Here is a 21,137-nt window from a genome sequence, read left to right as displayed (position 1 = left end):
CATGAAAACAAAGTTTGGGAGGCACCTTTACTAAATTTTTAAAACTTATCAATTTGCTTAAATGGTTGTATCATTATCCCTAGCGCTCAACCGTTTCAGGGAAAGTGTACAACGAGTAAAAAGGCTTCGTGCAAATCGGCTCCATTATGCATTTAAAGTTAAAACACATTTTTGTGTAAGGACTACTTTAACAAATGTATTCTTACAAAGCAACAGACTTCACTTACTGTTTTAAAGTTTAAAGGAATTTTTCAAACGTAGCTGTGTAAATAAACCTCAAAAATTTGCCTGGTAAACTTTATCTTCTTTTAGAAAACCAATAGAGAACGTAAAGCACTCTTTCGAGTCTTTAAAATTACATTATCTCTGTCAAAAACAAACCATTTCAAATAAAATATTTTCAATTCAATTATAAAAGTTTATTTATTATTATTATTCTAAAGTACAAAATATATGTATTTTAAAATTAAAGCTAAAATTAATTGAATTATATAAAACTACAATTCTCTTAGAATACAAATTGAACTGGAACGCTGCTGGTTATGGGTTTTGTAAACTAAATACAATTATTCAAAAAGAAGTTGAAAATGGAATCTCTCAACTTCTCCGTTTGTCTTCTTATCATCGGTCGCTGGGTTGGGATGCGTAAATTAAATTTACAAAGTCAAATAACGCAATGCCTTGTCAATAAATCTCATCTCTGCCGAGGGCTGTTTTTGAATTTTACACGGAAGTAGTGTCCTTTGGCTGATGGTGGTGTCTTTTGGTAAACGTAAACTTTCACACTTTTTCGTGTTCTTTGTTTTGTTCTTCTTATCACGCAGCAGTCCTTCAAGAACTCTTTCACGACGTTCTTGTTGTTCAAGTTCATCAAGACTGCCGCCATTCGCATACTCTCTCTTCAAAACTAATCCAATAATACGAGCCCTAGTGGAACGATATTTGGGATTGGTCATGGCAAACGAACGAGGACGAAGTTTGAAATTGCCACTTTCCGATTCGGTCCCACTATCAGGGGGAAGAGTTGCAATGCCATCATTGGAATCCATGAAATTCGTCTTCGGCTGCTGCTGTTGTTGTTGTTGATGTTGATCATTTTTACCCTCAGAAGACTCACTGGCACCACTAAAGTAATTCTCATCTGAACTTGAAGCAACCATCATGGAACTAAGTTTGGTATTGCTGCCAAAAAGTTTCATACGCAATTGTTGTTTGCTAATGGGACAAGGCTTTGTCTGATGCTGTTCCTCTTCACTGCTGTCTTCATTGTTGTTAATGGTCCTTGGAGCTGGATGCACCTCAACTACTGATTTAATTTTAAGTTTGTTGTTCCTTCGACGTTGACGACGTTCATGCCGCTCACGTTCAATTCGGGATAAGGTTTCCATTGAATCAACATAAATGCTCAAATCACTTAAACTGAAGTCCGATGTTCTGATATAATTGCATGGTGGTACGGTTCTTGAGTAAATTGGTTCCATTTCTTTTCAAAACTTGATGTACTATAAAAACAGACTTCTTTAATTTGTATAACTTTCACTGTCTGAATGACAATTGACGACTGATAATATATTTAAAATCCCTCTCTATTTTATAGGCAAACAAAATAAGTACTAATCCAGTTCACTCACGAAACTTAAGATTTAAAGTCACCAATGTCAATGATTAACATACCTGCTACGAGTGATGTGGCGTCTAAACTATTTTATGATATGGCCCGTGCCATAAAACTGACAACCATATCTACCTGTTGTTGTTACGCACCCTAATCCGTCGCGGAATTTCTGTGATTGACTCACCTCATATATTGGTACTTAACTTAGGTATATCCTGATCCTAAATAAGTCATAAGTACCTGTTGTAAGGATATTAATTACTTTGCAATTTAAATTCCTTGAATTCCTTCAAAGATTTTTTGTGTTATTTGGATTTTCGAAGGATTTTGTTATACATTTTATTGTTATAAGCTGAAATAGGATGGGAAAACACAGGTGGAAGGTTTATGATTAAAAAATAAAGCTAAAAAAGGTAATTAATAATCGATTAACACCATACTCGCAAAATCATTTTTAGAATACAGTCAAAGCTCTTTAAAACGAAAATTCTTTTAATGGATATTTTTGATTGTGTGATCATGGGAATCTTTTTTCAGAATATGGAAATCCTTTCTACTTTGACTTGTGACTTCGCAGAAATGTTATTTTCCTTTCGTAAAATATATTTGCTGACGCTTTGCAAATTTCCATAAATTCAGCAGTCTAGAAAAATAAGACAAGCAATTGCTTTGTTCCGAATTGGGTTAGTTGAATTATGGTGAAGAGCTTCCTTAAAACGTCCTTAACAAAGGTTCTTTTCAGGTCTTTTCGCCCAAAATCATAACACCAAAATCATAAAGTGTCCAAAACAAGAAGACTTTTAAAGATAGTGTTAAAGACATACAAATTAAACTCTTCACTAAAATGAAGCTTTGTTGGAATTTTTTCAAAGTGAATATATAATTTTTCTGGGCCCTATGTCACCAAGCACTTTTCACTTTGCAACTTTTCACATTAACTTTGAAAATTATGTTTCATCAAACAAATATTTGCAAAGAGGAATTGAAAAGTTATCTTTTTTGCAAAATACATATCACCAAACTCAAGTTTGCAGACTTTTCTGAAAAATGAAAAGATTTGTTATTTTCCAAAGAATTTGTAGTTTTTTTTTTAATTTTTGTTTTGCAAGGTGAAAAGTGTTTGGTGAAATAGGCCCCTGGAGTAATTACGAATGAGCAATGGAAAGAAAGAACAATTATTTTTTTAATGTTAGGTGAATTTTGGCTCTTCTGACAATTTGTGCAAATTTCACCAAAAATTGACGTTTTTCAAGATTTAAAAAAATGTTGAATAGAAAAATTGTGTCGATATTTTTTTTGTTCAATTTTACAACTTCAAAATAAATATTTTGAAAATGACCGTTTAGGAACAAAAATCTTCTTTTAAGGGTTTTTGACTTGATGGAGATATTTTAAAGATTTTCTTTAGAATCTCCAAACGAAATTCAGCTATTATAATAAATTTTAAGGACTTTTCTTAAGTGATACATATGAACACAATTTATCATTTTGAAGAAAATATGTTTTGACATTGATTCCCTTTAAAAAAAGACTAATGGTAACGCTGCCTTTCATGTTCTTTTTTTTCGTCTATCCTTATACAAACATTTGATTTCGATGGTTTTTACTGTATTTCGATATTTTTAATGAGTCTTTAATATTCAAATTAAAATTGCCTTGATTTGGTTATTGTTGAAAGGTATATGATACAAAAAAGGGAAAGTAAATTAATAAAAAAAGGGACTCATTTAAATAATCCTTTTTCTTGGTACAATCCGAAAGGTGTTGCCTATATAAATTGAGAATTATTTTGTGATCCTTTTTTTTAAATATTTATTTTATTTCTTTAATTTTGAAGAAGGTCAAATTAAACTGGTTAGACTTGATGTCTTGTGTGTCGAGGTGTCCTTTTTTACCCTCGAAATAAGGATCAACATAATGGAATGGTTATTTGTATTTCAACAAGTCGCTTTATTATATCCCAGAATTACTTAGGAATAAGAATGACAATGTCATGATTGTTCAATAAATCTTTTTTTTTGCAAATTATGGTTAAGCTTATTTTTTGAAATATAACGAGATTTTTCTCGAGAACGAAAAACTGTTGTTTTCAAAGCAAATAATTTAGTGGTGGTCATATAAATAAATAAGAAAAAAAGGGACAAACGAAAAACAGACTAAATGTCTTAGGAAATAAAAAGGAAGGTATATTGTGTCCATTGTTTATTTGAGGCTTAAAAGGTATTTTATTAGGTACACTTCTTTATTGTATTATGGTTATGCCTTGTATAATAAACTTAAGACTTTAGGTTGTCCTTAAGGCTAAAGGATTTTTACTATTTTCACGCAAATGGAGAGTGGAACAATCTTAAAAAGATAAAACACAGAAAATGATTACGAAAGAAATTCATTTGCAAATGTCATTCAAATGGAGGAAGTTGATTGAGAAAAAGAGAAAATGATCTGACAGTTGATTTGACATAATATGACAAGTAGAAGAATAAATTGATGATTTTTCTTTCATTTACATTGTGTGTCATGCAAGGGGAAAGATAACACTTTTAATTTCAAATAGTTCCCTAGGATTTCAAAAATGTTGGCCTTAGATAGTACGGTCCGGGAAAAGGCTTTAAATACTCCGTTTTTAAATCTTAGTTTTAAGGCTATTGCAAAATTATTCCTGATTTACTATTGCGCAAAAATTCAAACATACTTTCCTAATACTGTACTTCTTTAGCTCCAGTCAATTTTCAAACGATTGTCTTGAAGTTTTGAATATATCTTGGAAATTAAATTCTTTTTCAAGTACGGAGGATGTTTTATACTCCGCATAATTCATTTGTTATTAATAATTATAATTTATGAGCAGAAGAGTACCATTTGGCCAAAAATCAATATATTGTAAAAACTCTTCGTACTTCTGTAGCAATTAGCACATAAAGGGTGTTTTTGTATACTACAAATTTTCAAATATAATAAAACAAAGATGAGTTTTATAAATCGACATGAAAAACTTAATTGGAAAAGTTATCTTTTGGCATTATAATTTAATAATTTATTGCTCATGACCGCCACTAGGCGTTGTCTTATCTAGAGTTCCAATTTTCGACGACTTCTTACAATATTTTTGGTCATTTATCGGCAAGAACAATAACGGTAGTAAATCTTTTCGAGCTTATCAGCGTAAGCTAAAAAAATCAAACATCTCTACAGAAACTAGTCAATTTCATGTTCCACAAGCTGTGGAACATGTTGCACCGCTGTCCTGTTGAAATCACAACTCTTGCACAATCTATGAACTAAGAAGTCAGTAATCCTGGGGGTATAGTGATCAATATTGATTGTAACGAGAAAAAGAATTTGGCTATGCTCGTAAGGCAACATTCCCCAATTTGAAACTTTGATGATAGTTTCCACAAGAAGTCAAGTCGGAGTTACTTGAGCATTTATTTAACGTGCATTTGGAGCTTCTAATGTTGATAACGGACAGAATTATTTTTTAAAAACGTCCTCCAAAACATAAAGCACACCAAGCATTAAATTTTTGTAAATTTGTGTGTTTTAACATAAACTTCAGGATTGTCATCACTTCAAATACTGCACTTTTATTGATTTACGTACCTATTCAACTAAAAGTGAGCGAAATTCGTGTGAAAGTGTTGCCAACTTAAAGTTCTGTACCTCTGAAAACACCCGTTATTTAAGTTATTTCAAAACTATACCTCATTTGCTGCTACGCAAAAAAAGGTATACAACTTTAAATTTGTTTTTAAAATGTGATGTCTTGATTTGACAAGTATTTTAATGCTGTGGACGCAAATGATGTGATGATTTGCAAATTTGACAGATGTGTGAGATTTGTCCACCTTTGTTATTTTGCATTTGTGTTAATCAGTTAAGTTTACTATGCGTTTGAATAAATAACTTAAACATAATACAAGAATTTAGCTTCCATACAAGTCAAGCTTAAATTTAACAAAGCATTTTATCCGAATAGTAAACAACGCTAGCTTACATTTTATATTTTTGTTTCATAATGTACATTACTGAGCTGTCAAAAATGTAGCGCACTGATAAACCACTCGGTGCATTTATTAAATTCCCATAGAAAGTTATTATAATCGGTCCGATTTGTCGAATTAAAAATTTTGAAATTTCTCGACGTTTCAAGGTCTCTAGAGTCGAAATAAAAGATTTTTAGAGAGATTTCTGTACCTGCGTGAGTTCGTACGTTCGTACGTTCACTAAGTATTTTTCGTCGTCCATAGCTCAAGAACCAGTAAAGATATCGACTTCAAATGAATTTTGCTATACAGATAATAATGCAGAAACATGCAGAAAGGACTCTCAAAAAAATTGTGTGTTTTTTTTTACCATAGCAATTTAAAACAACGTGAACATTTTGGTAAAACTTAAATATCTCACCAACCATATGTTTTATATATACCAAACAAATATATTTTTCTAAAAAAATTGTCATCCCGAACATTTTACGAAAAAAAAATGGTTGTGTTTTCAAAATGATTGTGTGCAACAAAGAATAACGCTTTTAGCATCTGGAAAAATTTTGAAACAAAATCAAAGTTGCATTTTTTTATTAAAAAGTAAAAACCTAAAACATGTTTTGAACATTACCCAAAGTTGGTAAAAATAGATTTTCAACTCAAATATTTTTTCAAAACATTGAGTTTTTTGTTTTATTTTTAATTTATCTTTTAATTTTATCTTTTAAAGAACATTGTTTTAAACATTCAGTTAAATATTGAAAAAATTGAACTGACAATGGGTTTGGTTGTTGGATCATAAGTTCTTGATTTAATATATAATGTTTGTTTGATTGGCCTTTAATGATCAATATTCTTGATGCAATTAATACAAAACTAATTCATCTTCTGTTACCCGACGTTTCTGACAATTTTTTACAAAAAAAACCCTAAACCAATTAATAAAAGTTGGTATTATATGATTTTCGACTCAAATATATTTTTAAAAATTCGAAATATTAGATTCAAATTATTTTATATTGAATAATATTGTATTCAAAGTTTTCAACTTTAAATGTAGAAAAATTTAATTGGTAGTTTTTTTTACAAGAAATAAGAACTTAAACTTAAACAGAGTTATTTCTTGAAGAAAGGCTTTGTGAGCCGAAAAAAAAGAAATCTCGAAATACGAAGAAACAAATTTGAGTTCTGACGAGAAAAAGAATTTGGCTATGCTCGTAAGGCAACATTCCCCAATTTGAAACTTTGATGATAGTTTCCACAAGTTTGTTTGTCAAAGTATTTAGCTTAAGTATTTAGCTTAAGTTTTAACTGAAGTTTTGAGAAAAAACGTGAACTATAGTTTAGCTCAGGCTACTACCCTTTAAAGTATTAAACTTCATTTCGAATTTCCATAAGTAATTTTTCGATGCACCTATTTCATTATTATTCAACTGTCAAGTCGGAGTTACTTGAGCACTTATTTAATGTGCATTTGGAGCTTTTAATGTTGATAACGTCTGAATTGGTTTTTTTTTATTATTATTATTATTTTTCTTTACGAGCAGAGCCCAAACAAACTTATTTGTCAATGTCAAAGTTTCACAAAGCTCAAATAGTAACCAGTTTTCCAACACTAAGGCTCTTCCATTTTATTTTGTATAGTTTTTATTTCAATCAAAATATAAATAAGCCATAGGCAGCACTTCTGACAAAATTATAATTCTTCCCTGTAGATTAAGTTTATAAATCTGTGTATTACTTTTATGTGAACTCATTTTGTGTTTGTCTAAGATTTAATTCTATTGCCAATCATTTTATTTGTATTCGCTTTATTTCTAGAGGCATCAATCTTAAGTACGAGAACTTGTATAAAATGCCCAGAAATATAATGTTTGCATTTTGTGCAAGATTTGATTGCATTAAAGTCACGATTTTCTTTTTAAAGACGTAGCCAAAGCTAAAGCCATATGTATCTGCACTATGACTCGATGATGGCGTTTGCGTTGGTTGATTGTTGCAAGTTTTATTTCTTCTTCTTCTCAGGAAGTTGAAAATTAATTAGAAGAAATGAAGTTTTTCTTTTTTAATTTTATATTTAAAATGGATTAAAAATTGTATTCTGTCTTATGGAAGTGAAGTGACCTTTTATGTCTTTGCACTGGCATCAGTTGTTGCAGATGCAATAATTGAAATTTTATTTTTTTATTTTCTTGGAAAATAAATTTAACTAGAATTATTAAGTATGTGGCAGGAACAGGATCAACATAATGGAATGGTTATTTGTATTTCAACAAGTCGCTTTATTATATCCCAGAATTACTTAGGAATAAGAATGACAATGTCATGATTGTTCAATAAATCTTTTTTTTTGCAAATTATGGTTAAGCTTATTTTTTGAAATATAACGAGATTTTTCTCGAGAACGAAAAACTGTTGTTTTCAAAGCAAATAATTTAGTGGTGGTCATATAAATAAATAAGAAAAAAAGGGACAAACGAAAAACAGACTAAATGTCTTAGGAAATAAAAAGGAAGGTATATTGTGTCCATTGTTTATTTGAGGCTTAAAAGGTATTTTATTAGGTACACTTCTTTATTGTATTATGGTTATGCCTTGTATAATAAACTTAAGACTTTAGGTTGTCCTTAAGGCTAAAGGATTTTTACTATTTTCACGCAAATGGAGAGTGGAACAATCTTAAAAAGATAAAACACAGAAAATGATTACGAAAGAAATTCATTTGCAAATGTCATTCAAATGGAGGAAGTTGATTGAGAAAAAGAGAAAATGATCTGACAGTTGATTTGACATAATATGACAAGTAGAAGAATAAATTGATGATTTTTCTTTCATTTACATTGTGTGTCATGCAAGGGGAAAGATAACACTTTTAATTTCAAATAGTTCCCTAGGATTTCAAAAATGTTGGCCTTAGATAGTACGGTCCGGGAAAAGGCTTTAAATACTCCGTTTTTAAATCTTAGTTTTAAGGCTATTGCAAAATTATTCCTGATTTACTATTGCGCAAAAATTCAAACATACTTTCCTAATACTGTACTTCTTTAGCTCCAGTCAATTTTCAAACGATTGTCTTGAAGTTTTGAATATATCTTGGAAATTAAATTCTTTTTCAAGTACGGAGGATGTTTTATACTCCGCATAATTCATTTGTTATTAATAATTATAATTTATGAGCAGAAGAGTACCATTTGGCCAAAAATCAATATATTGTAAAAACTCTTCGTACTTCTGTAGCAATTAGCACATAAAGGGTGTTTTTGTATACTACAAATTTTCAAATATAATAAAACAAAGATGAGTTTTATAAATCGACATGAAAAACTTAATTGGAAAAGTTATCTTTTGGCATTATAATTTAATAATTTATTGCTCATGACCGCCACTAGGCGTTGTCTTATCTAGAGTTCCAATTTTCGACGACTTCTTACAATATTTTTGGTCATTTATCGGCAAGAACAATAACGGTAGTAAATCTTTTCGAGCTTATCAGCGTAAGCTAAAAAAATCAAACATCTCTACAGAAACTAGTCAATTTCATGTTCCACAAGCTGTGGAACATGTTGCACCGCTGTCCTGTTGAAATCACAACTCTTGCACAATCTATGAACTAAGAAGTCAGTAATCCTGGGGGTATAGTGATCAATATTGATTGTAACGAGAAAAAGAATTTGGCTATGCTCGTAAGGCAACATTCCCCAATTTGAAACTTTGATGATAGTTTCCACAAGAAGTCAAGTCGGAGTTACTTGAGCATTTATTTAACGTGCATTTGGAGCTTCTAATGTTGATAACGGACAGAATTATTTTTTAAAAACGTCCTCCAATACATAAAGCACACCAAGCATTAAATTTTTGTAAATTTGTGTGTTTTAACATAAACTTCAGGATTGTCATCACTTCAAATACTGCACTTTTATTGATTTACGTACCTATTCAACTAAAAGTGAGCGAAATTCGTGTGAAAGTGTTGCCAACTTAAAGTTCTGTACCTCTGAAAACACCCGTTATTTAAGTTATTTCAAAACTATACCTCATTTGCTGCTACGCAAAAAAAGGTATACAACTTTAAATTTGTTTTTAAAATGTGATGTCTTGATTTGACAAGTATTTTAATGCTGTGGACGCAAATGATGTGATGATTTGCAAATTTGACAGATGTGTGAGATTTGTCCACCTTTGTTATTTTGCATTTGTGTTAATCAGTTAAGTTTACTATGCGTTTGAATAAATAACTTAAACATAATACAAGAATTTAGCTTCCATACAAGTCAAGCTTAAATTTAACAAAGCATTTTATCCGAATAGTAAACAACGCTAGCTTACATTTTATATTTTTGTTTCATAATGTACATTACTGAGCTGTCAAAAATGTAGCGCACTGATAAACCACTCGGTGCATTTATTAAATTCCCATAGAAAGTTATTATAATCGGTCCGATTTGTCGAATTAAAAATTTTGAAATTTCTCGACGTTTCAAGGTCTCTAGAGTCGAAATAAAAGATTTTTAGAGAGATTTCTGTACCTGCGTGAGTTCGTACGTTCGTACGTTCACTAAGTATTTTTCGTCGTCCATAGCTCAAGAACCAGTAAAGATATCGACTTCAAATGAATTTTGCTATACAGATAATAATGCAGAAACATGCAGAAAGGACTCTCAAAAAAATTGTGTGTTTTTTTTTACCATAGCAATTTAAAACAACGTGAACATTTTGGTAAAACTTAAATATCTCACCAACCATATGTTTTATATATACCAAACAAATATATTTTTCTAAAAAAATTGTCATCCCGAACATTTTACGAAAAAAAAATGGTTGTGTTTTCAAAATGATTGTGTGCAACAAAGAATAACGCTTTTAGCATCTGGAAAAATTTTGAAACAAAATCAAAGTTGCATTTTTTTATTAAAAAGTAAAAACCTAAAACATGTTTTGAACATTACCCAAAGTTGGTAAAAATAGATTTTCGACTCAAATATTTTTTCAAAACATTGAGTTTTTTGTTTTATTTTTAATTTATCTTTTAATTTTATCTTTTAAAGAACATTGTTTTAAACATTCAGTTAAATATTGAAAAAATTGAACTGACAATGGGTTTGGTTGTTGGATCATAAGTTCTTGATTTAATATATAATGTTTGTTTGATTGGCCTTTAATGATCAATATTCTTGATGCAATTAATACAAAACTAATTCATCTTCTGTTACCCGACGTTTCTGACAATTTTTTACAAAAAAAACCCTAAACCAATTAATAAAAGTTGGTATTATATGATTTTCGACTCAAATATATTTTTAAAAATTCGAAATATTAGATTCAAATTATTTTATATTGAATAATATTGTATTCAAAGTTTTCAACTTTAAATGTAGAAAAATTTAATTGGTAGTTTTTTTTACAAGAAATAAGAACTTAAACTTAAACAGAGTTATTTCTTGAAGAAAGGCTTTGTGAGCCGAAAAAAAAGAAATCTCGAAATACGAAGAAACAAATTTGAGTTCTGACGAGAAAAAGAATTTGGCTATGCTCGTAAGGCAACATTCCCCAATTTGAAACTTTGATGATAGTTTCCACAAGTTTGTTTGTCAAAGTATTTAGCTTAAGTATTTAGCTTAAGTTTTAACTGAAGTTTTGAGAAAAAACGTGAACTATAGTTTAGCTCAGGCTACTACCCTTTAAAGTATTAAACTTCATTTCGAATTTCCATAAGTAATTTTTCGATGCACCTATTTCATTATTATTCAACTGTCAAGTCGGAGTTACTTGAGCACTTATTTAATGTGCATTTGGAGCTTTTAATGTTGATAACGTCTGAATTGGTTTTTTTTTATTATTATTATTATTTTTCTTTACGAGCAGAGCCCAAACAAACTTATTTGTCAATGTCAAAGTTTCACAAAGCTCAAATAGTAACCAGTTTTCCAACACTAAGGCTCTTCCATTTTATTTTGTATAGTTTTTATTTCAATCAAAATATAAATAAGCCATAGGCAGCACTTCTGACAAAATTATAATTCTTCCCTGTAGATTAAGTTTATAAATCTGTGTATTACTTTTATGTGAACTCATTTTGTGTTTGTCTAAGATTTAATTCTATTGCCAATCATTTTATTTGTATTCGCTTTATTTCTAGAGGCATCAATCTTAAGTACGAGAACTTGTATAAAATGCCCAGAAATATAATGTTTGCATTTTGTGCAAGATTTGATTGCATTAAAGTCACGATTTTCTTTTTAAAGACGTAGCCAAAGCTAAAGCCATATGTATCTGCACTATGACTCGATGATGGCGTTTGCGTTGGTTGATTGTTGCAAGTTTTATTTCTTCTTCTTCTCAGGAAGTTGAAAATTAATTAGAAGAAATGAAGTTTTTCTTTTTTAATTTTATATTTAAAATGGATTAAAAATTGTATTCTGTCTTATGGAAGTGAAGTGACCTTTTATGTCTTTGCACTGGCATCAGTTGTTGCAGATGCAATAATTGAAATTTTATTTTTTTATTTTCTTGGAAAATAAATTTAACTAGAATTATTAAGTATGTGGCAGGAACAGCATCATCATAATCTTAAGATAGGTTCATAAAAAAATATGAAGTTTATTGCGGCTTGATTATAAAATTTATAATTTGCAAAATGTTCTGAGAATTTCATTTGTTATAGTTATTGTTATGAATTTATGATGAACTAAGAAAAATCAAAACTAGATTTATTATAACTATTTCCCCTTTCATAATCCTTGTTTTTAAGCACTTTTTATTGTTTGTACCATCGCGTCGTAATAAACCCTTTATTGAATGTATGAATATATTTTCCTTAACTCAATTTACTCGTTTTCATTTAATGACTTCCTGCCTGTTCGCACAATTTAGGGTTTTTACCTGTTGCTAGTTAAGGAATGGTATGACATTTTTAAATTCAGTCTTTATAAGTAGCTTTTTATGAAAAGGTGAAAAGAAGGGTGCTTTTGTAAGGAAACAATCTCATACAATCAAAAAAGGATTACGTTTAAAAAATCTGAAGATAGTTTGCTGTTGACAGTTAATAAATCTCTACTTCATTAAGGAGGTAACTACGTTTTATTTTGTATGACACATTTAACGTAGTAAAGGTACATTTACATTTGCTGCGTATAAAGTACCAAACTTCGGTATTTCATGATTTTTTTCTGAATTTGGGAAATGCTTGATATGGCTCTATTAAACCAGGGTGAAATATTCTTGAATTGTGTTATTATTTATTTTACGTATTGTCAAACCGAGACAGAGAGAGAGATAAGATGGTTTCATTAAGTTTCTACTGTCCACTCGTACAAATGTCAAAAAAGAAATAAAAAAAACTTATAATGAAATAAAATGAAAGATAATTATATATAACAGTCATGCTAGGCATAAGGTCTTTTCGCTCAAAACTATAACGCCTAAAATTAATCGCAAAACCGAAAAAGCTAAAATGATTTTTGAACCATGATTTGGGCATGCTGACCTATATCAATCCCCCTCCTTGGGTTCATTATAAGATTTGGTGTAGGTCCTCACTGGTCATACGCCATAATGCTTTTATTTTACTTTGAAAATAGGCCTTATTTGGATTTCTGAAAGTGGTAATGAGATGGAAGGCTTTTTTTTTATTTGAACTGTCATAAAACCCAAACAAGTTTTGACGCCCAATGAAAAGGTAACATTTCCCAAATCTTACTACAATAAAAATGTAATATAAAAATACAAAAAATAGATATGTTCCGTATTCAAATCAAGCAACTTAATTATTGAACATGAAATAAAAATTATTGGTTTCAAAAAATCATGTGTGTTTTCTAATAGAGAAACAAAGTATTGTTTATTTTTGACGTTTGACTTTTTTGAAACCGATATTATTAATTATTCTAATACTCGTACTTATGATGAATTTTCTATCTATGAGTACATTATGCAGAGAAGCCGCCCTGATGTGCTGGGTTTCAAGAAACCACCAACAAGGAATCCCTGGTTTGATAAGGAATGTCGGCAGGCAAATGCAGCCAAGCAACAGACACGCAAAGCGGCGCTGCATAAAAGGACGAGAACTACTCATGGGTTTTTTGAGCAGAAGAGGCGAGAGGAATACCAACTTTTTAGGAAAAAAAGAGAGGGCATTAGAAGCGTGCGGTCGAAGATGTTGAGCGGTTTAAACGCAGGAATGAAGTTCGAAAGTTTTATGAACAGGTGAAATGAAATTCACAGGTACATAAACCTAGAACCGAAGGCTGCAAAGATGAAAGTGGGAACATCATAGTGGAACCGCAGTCAATGCTGGTGATATGGAAGGTCCAATTCTGCAGACTGTATAACGGCGACGACGAACCCTATTCCGCTGTCAGAAAGGATGATCCATTCAACATAGACTACGAAAGGCAACAATCCCGTCTCCCCGACTTAGACGAAGTAAAGATTGCCATATCTAAACTGAAGTTGAATAAAGCCGCTGGAGCTGATGGCTTGAATGCCAAGCTCTTTAAAGCAGCTGGAGATAAGTTGGTTAGGAGCATGCACCAACTTATCTGTAAGATTTGGTCGAAAAAAAGTATGCCCGATGAATGGAACATCATTTTTTTTTGCCCGATCCTGAAAAAAGGAGACCCACTAAACTGGACCAACTATAGAGGAATCAGTCTACTTAACATCGCCTATAAAATCTTCTCTGCCGTAATGTGTGAACGTCTAAAGCCAATCGTCAACAACCTGATAGGTCCTTATCAGTGTGGTTTTAGACCAGGAAAGTCCACAGTTGATCAAATATTCACATTACGGCAGATCCTGGAAAAAACTCAAGAGCACCAAATCGACACCCACCATCTTTTAATCGATTTCAAGGCCGCATATGACAGCATCTACAGCGACGTCACCATCGACAGACGTAACTTTGAGGTAGTCAAGGACTTCGTCTACCTAGGCTCCGCTGTAAACGCAGAAAACAACACCAGCGCCGAGATCAAACGCAGAATACTCGTAACTCTTGCTAACCGCTGTTTCTTTGGGCTAAGAAAGCTTTACGGTTCAGAAGCATGGATTATGACAGAAGCGGATGAAAGCACCTTGGGTCGGTTCGAGAGAAAAATTCTTCGTGTGATCTACGGTCCCGTATGCATCGAAGGGGAGTGGAGGAGAAGATGGAACAACGAGCTGTACGGGCTGTACAGCGACGTAGATTTAGCCACAAGGGTAAAACTCCAACGACTAAGAAGGCTGGGTCACGTACAGCGCATGGAAACCAATGTTCCGGCACGAAAGTCTTCGAGTCCACACTCACAGGATAGCGCTGTAGAGGAAGACAGTGGATCAGGTGGCGCGCATAAGTGGAAAGTGACCTCACCCAACTTGGAGCGCGAAACTGGAGTCATTTAGCTAGGGACCGAGCTAGATGGAGAAGTTTGTTGGGTGAAGCCCTAGTTCACACAGGACAGTAGTGCCACTTTAAGTAAGTAACTAAGAGTACATTATTCAATGTTACATAATTAGTTTCGCTAGGATTTTCTTAGTAGTTGTTATTTACTCCAAGTGAGATTTAATGAGTTTTCGAGTAATATTTTAAGGAAGGCTTTCTGTTCCTGATTTGTTAACAGTGTATTTTTACTATAGTCCCATTCATCGATTTCTTGACTTCTCTAAGAAATTGTACCCAATTATTTGATAAGTTGGTATTATGGATGTCAACTGATAATTTAAGAACGGTTTTGAATACCTTTAAAAGATCATTGTGAACGAGTTTTGTATATTTTGTTTGACGTTTCACGTGCGAAATATGTATGTTCTCTTAAATTGTCAGCCAGGAAAAGGAAAATTCTTTGAGCGAAAATGTAAGTTGTAGTGAATTTATAAAATTTAAAATTTAATCGTTTTTTTACAAATAGAAGACTCCAATACTCGTAGTTGATAATAGAATGACTGACACCATTGATTGTGCCATCCGAATATTAAAATCATTTCGAACTCTCAATTGATAACTTCCTCTGTGAATTTAAATACATTTGGAATGAAATGGTGACTTCTGATTATTTTAAGTTTATCTTGAATATCATTTAGTAACTTTTTATTTTTGAAAATCTAGAGTTTTTAATGAATCTTCAACTGATATCCAAAGTAAAAATACAAAAAGTGCTGTTTATACAAATCAAACGGGTTTGAAGAATATAAGTTATGATCGGTTGATGCTGTGATGCTGATTCACATTCCTTTCAGAAAACATTATTGAGAAGTCATTATTCTTTTAAACATATTTCTTTTTAAAAATCCCAAAAAATATTTTGGTTTCCTTTCAATCAACAATTTTTGGTCGGTACGAAAGTTGATGTGTATCCATTTTGTTGATATCCGTAGCCTATCAAAAAAATCAATCACAATAATGATAAAATCTAATAAAATTCACAGTTGATTAAAAATGTAATTCATAGTCATTGTCAATAAACTCATTCATTTTGTTGATTACTATAGTTTCTAGCTTATAGTTGATAGCTACGAATATAATAAAGCTGTTAATAAACCTATTAAAACTGTATAGTAACATCTTAAACAGAAATATTCTCAAGACCTGTTAAATGGATTAAGCTAATTTAAAGAATTAAGTAGGTTTATAGATCCCTTTACTTATAGCTTATTGCGGAAAATCTTAGTACAGATTTACTTATCCATTACATTGAAAAACTGGCTTTATATTATAGGAAATATATATATACATATATATATATATATATATAATATTGCATGTAAAAATAGTAGACAGTAGACAAAAGACAGACAACCTTTTTCTTGTTTAAATTCTTAGATTGCTATTATTTTTAAAAGATACTTTAAGAAATTCAATTACTTCCACTCTACAAAATGGAATGAATATAGGTTCAAGTTCTCAAATTTAAATTGATTAAAAAAAAAAACAAAAAGATACAATACACAAAAATCAACGAATAAAATAAATGAGTCTTGTTGTCTGAAGCTTATGAGACAGAAACAATTTAAAACAATTGATATAAGAGGCCTCGGGTTTATTTTATAAGAAATAAAGACGACTCAACAAAAAAAAACGACAGTCAGTCTTATTTTATTGCTTATAACAGGGGCGGATTTTGGCATAAACGAGATAAAAAAAACATTATGTAGCCGATTTAACAAAATTGCTTTTCTATATGTGCAGACAAATCAAAAGCTCTATAGTTTGACTTAATCACTTTTGTGGAACGGAGTCTCCAAGATTAATAATATTTTTTGAAACTTTAAAAAAAGTAGTATGAATTCATTACCTGAAGACCTAGTAGCTGAAACTTTTTAACTGGTTATATGGGAGCTTCGTGATAAAAAGTCTTCGACAATTACTTAGCATTTGGGATAAACTTTTTTGCAGATTTCTTTAGAAAAATTAGCTTCTAAAAACTTGTATTGGCAAATAACTAACAATTGTAAATTTCCTACCTATCCTGGTTGAGCCCCCAAAGTTGGACATGTTATCCATACAAATATTATATTTTTTTATCAAGAACAAATTGCCGAATTTATATGTTTATGACTTCATTTAATAATTATAACATTAAAAAACATACATTTTCTAAAGTTTTAAAATTTAAATAATGGATTATTAAACAAGAAGAAACAAAATCAGGTCTTTACCGCCTTTAAGGTTAAGCCCGGAAATGTGAGAAGATTATTCGTAGTTTCTAAAGTCTCCAAACAAAGTCAAGTAGGAAGAATTTGCATTTGATAATTTTATTATTGGTGCTTCGCAACTATGACATCTAGCTAGATACCGAGCTAGATGGAGAAGTTTTTTGGGTGAGGCCCTAGTTCACACATGACTGTAGCACCACCTTAAGTAAGTAAGTAATTTAATTATTGCCACAGTCTTCAAATATTTCTAGTAGAAAACATAAAATCAACTCGGCTTACGAACAATATTTGAAATGAGTCAAAATTTCCGATTAAGACAAAATCTCTAAATGATTTAAAGATTCAAAATAAGACAAAATCTTTATTATTAATTAAAATCTTTAAATAAGATGAAGGTACATTTTCAATTAGTAGCAATTTACTAGCGACTCTTAAATTTTAAATCTTTTTAGTCTTTTTTTTTCAAGACAGTGACAGTTCATGAAAATCAACTACTTAAACGGACCTATTAGTTGGAATTCTCAACTTAAGACTAGATCATTCCATCTAGTGTTCTTATAAGAATAATTGTATAAAGGCGTGTACCATTAAGTTTACACCTAGAATAAAATTCTCCATCATCCAGTTCCAGCTCTAGAAGGGATATGCTAGGAATATAAAACATTGCACTGTTCAGCTCAAATCCGAATTTTCAAATATTTCGAAATCTTTGTCTTCCAAAACATTTTTTCATTGTTTCATTGTTCGAATCCCAGTAAGAGTAGAAAAGTATTTCAATATAATATCAACGAACCAAAGACTAAGTACCGGAAATAAAGGAATCTAATGATCAGTTGGCACCCGTAAAACAAATTTGATTCCAGTCTTGACGTATCACAATCAAGTCGTTATTGTAGTACTCAACCCGTACTATTGTTCTATTAAATTCAACAATTCCCATCAAATTCGACTATAACGGTTATAACCTCCTTGTAAGTTGCAATGAAATTTTTGACTTGTCCATTAAACAAATATTGCCTTTTAAATTGACTTGAATTTTTGTCTACGATAATGACAGATGCTTGACAGATGATTTTCACTCGAGGAAAATGTTTTAAAGCTAAAAGAAAAAAGCTTTAAAATTTCATTAAATCGTTTAAAATTTTGCTCCAGTCTTTAAATGACTCAAAGGCTTATTGTTAGCCAAAGAAAATTACTGGTGAGGTTAAGACTTCAAATTCTTTAAATGTGACTGTACCCGTGTTTTTTTTGAAATCCTTAAATAGTATAGTAGAAAATTATTAAGAAAACCCATCGGCAGTAGCCAAATCTTTGTATTTTGTAATCTAAATTAATTTCAACAAAGAAAAACTAACTAAAACTAATAAAATTGGAAATTTTCAAAAAGAAATGGTAAGAAAACATCTGGACATTGAGATTCTATAAAAAAGAAGGGGGTTTGTTCATAGAATACTATATAAACATGTGGTTGAAATGAGCTTGATTTGGTTGGGGATCGGATTCGAGTCAAAATTTGTGAAGGAAAACCTGTGTGTTGAATGTTTGTGTACAAAAAATATATAGTTTTGTTTCAATCAAATAGAAAAAATAAAAAAATGGACATGGAGTAGGAAGCATATACTAATGTGGTGCTGTACTATCCAGATCTTCATTGTTTAACATCAATCAATCTATCTCACTTGCACTTCATAAGAAATATCGAAACACCATTTTCATTTTAGAAAGTTCTGTCAAACTTTATTATTTTTAAATTCATGTGTGGTGGAAACACCGAAAAGATTTATTTAAACTAAACTGAGATAATGCTTTGGTAGAAACGCAAAACTAAATTATATCAACAGAGTGACGGATTGAATATTTCCCCAATGGAAAACACATGATTTCAAATGCACAACTACTCAACGAACACATCCATCGAGATACAAATGCAATATCAATCGCAGAAACATTTGAGAATGAAATCACATAAATTCCATTCGAGACTCGTATAAATGTCAAAACCCATCCGGTGTAATTCATACTGCGGATATTGTTTTTGTTATTCGTGTAAAATTCTACTATACTATTGATAGGTTTTCAACAAAACACGGGTAGTTATAATCTTGGGATTTAAGGGAAAATTTAAAAGCTAGTTTTCCGAAATCGAAATCAAATATGCATCAGAAACTGCAACATTTCACAAATCAAGTCTTTAGTCGAATTTGAATCACACTGCATTAACTTAGTCAAATTGAAATCACTTGGAAATCGTGAAAATCATGGAAACACGGAAATTTTAACCGCCAGTAAAAAGTAATCTATATTCATAATATGGAAGTTCAGAACTCCAATTTTGAATAAATTTATTAATCCATCCCTGTTAATATGTCTCCCATCCATGATGTCGCCCACATTATAGCTACATTATATATTGTCATCCCGACGGGAGTGATCACAATAATTGGTTTTAGTCTGTTCACTGTGGACTGTATAGCTTTAAGGCATCTCTTATATCGATAAATGGGATTATCTAAGCAATTAAGAGAGAAACAAATAAACTACTGGGGCAAAGCCCAGAGGTACAGAAGCAAGCCTTCCTTTTTTGTCAATTTTGGTTTCGTCTTTTTTTTAGTCGTCGTCGTCACTGTCTCATAAAAAGTGCATTATTTTTTAAATAGCTTTCATTGGACGTTTATGCACTTCATTCAAGAATACATAAAGAGGGTACCCATTACTTTTGTTTTCTTTATTTTTATGATGAGGGTACTTAAATAACAATTAAATCAATTAAAACCTGTCCACCACAGGGAACCATGATATTAAAATTATTCTTCAAATGAAATCCATTTGAAAAAGAAGTTTTGCACTTAAAACTTTTGTAGATAGAAAAAGATATGACCTTGTAGGTCAAGTCAAAGTAACTTAAATATACTTGTAATGCATATTTTAAGAGCATTTTATCATCATTAGTGTGTCAAAAATTCCTTTAATGTATAAAACAGTGTTGTTAATTATTCTCTTCGTTTTGTTGTTGTTGTCTTGATGATAATTAAATACACATGAGCTGAGCTGAGCTGAGCTCCCCATGAGACCTTAACCTTATACACGAATGAGCTGAGCTATAATGTGTTAATTTTTGTGAAGTTAAATCATATTATGTATGAAAATGTTCGTCAATATGTACGAACTTTTACATATTCAAATACCTACACATATGTAAATGGGGAATGCGTAATTGGTGATTGAATAATAAATCAGTAATCGCACTAATTATATTTACTTTAACATTGTTCAAAGGCTATGCCTCGTGGTTGATTATTATTTGGTAGGTATGGACGAGGTATGAACAAAGGTTCATATATGTAGGCATGTCAATATTGACTTTAAATAATTGAGAGCATTTTAAGGGATTTTAGCATATTTGATGAGTACTTACCAACTCATATTTAATTCATAAAATTTGAACAGATCATAATTGCGATACATACCTGCAAAGAAAAACAAAATAAATATGTAATAGATTAATATTTATAAATACGTTATTATTATTAGGAATATTTAGATTAACAGGTGTTTTTTTTTAGAGGCATATAACTTTAATTTGGCAACACTTTGATCATTTATTTTTAAGGAAAATTGTAAAATCCCAGGCTAAAGCCATTGAGCTAGTGCTCATAGCTTTTAAGATTAATCTGTACATTTGTGTATTTGGACAAATAAATAATAATTTGGCAAGAATCAGGCGACTGTCAGGTTAATTGTTTGATTTGGATTTTCATGAATGGATTGACGACTTAACAAAGCTTCCAAATTGTGAAAATTTATTTTAAAAGTCGTGGCTCTGTTCTAAATAAGAAAGTGCGAATTCAGAGGTAGAATCGGCTTAGGTGAAAGTTGATTAATGACGATCAAAATGAACGAATTTAATC

At 31.0% G+C, this 21,137-nt stretch overlaps 2 protein-coding genes across 6 annotated transcripts in view; both read right to left on the bottom strand.

The window, feature by feature from the left end:
• The window catches only part of LOC129938349 (uncharacterized), a 281,645-nt gene that overhangs the window by 46,020 nt on the left and 214,488 nt on the right, over positions 1–21,137 (bottom strand). The window lies entirely within an intron of this gene.
• LOC129938352 (uncharacterized) lies at positions 405–1,860 on the bottom strand. The gene has a single exon (XM_056045847.1). The coding sequence runs from the start codon at positions 1,479–1,481 to the stop codon at positions 657–659; it is 825 nt and encodes a 274-aa protein (XP_055901822.1). The 5' UTR covers positions 1,482–1,860; the 3' UTR covers positions 405–656.

The sequence above is a fragment of the Eupeodes corollae genome, chromosome 1 (genome assembly GCF_945859685.1).
Source record: "Eupeodes corollae chromosome 1, idEupCoro1.1, whole genome shotgun sequence".
NCBI classification, from domain to species: domain Eukaryota; kingdom Metazoa; phylum Arthropoda; class Insecta; order Diptera; family Syrphidae; genus Eupeodes; species Eupeodes corollae.
Note: the sequence above shows the minus strand (reverse complement) of the source record. Positions and strands in the feature narration are given on the sequence as shown.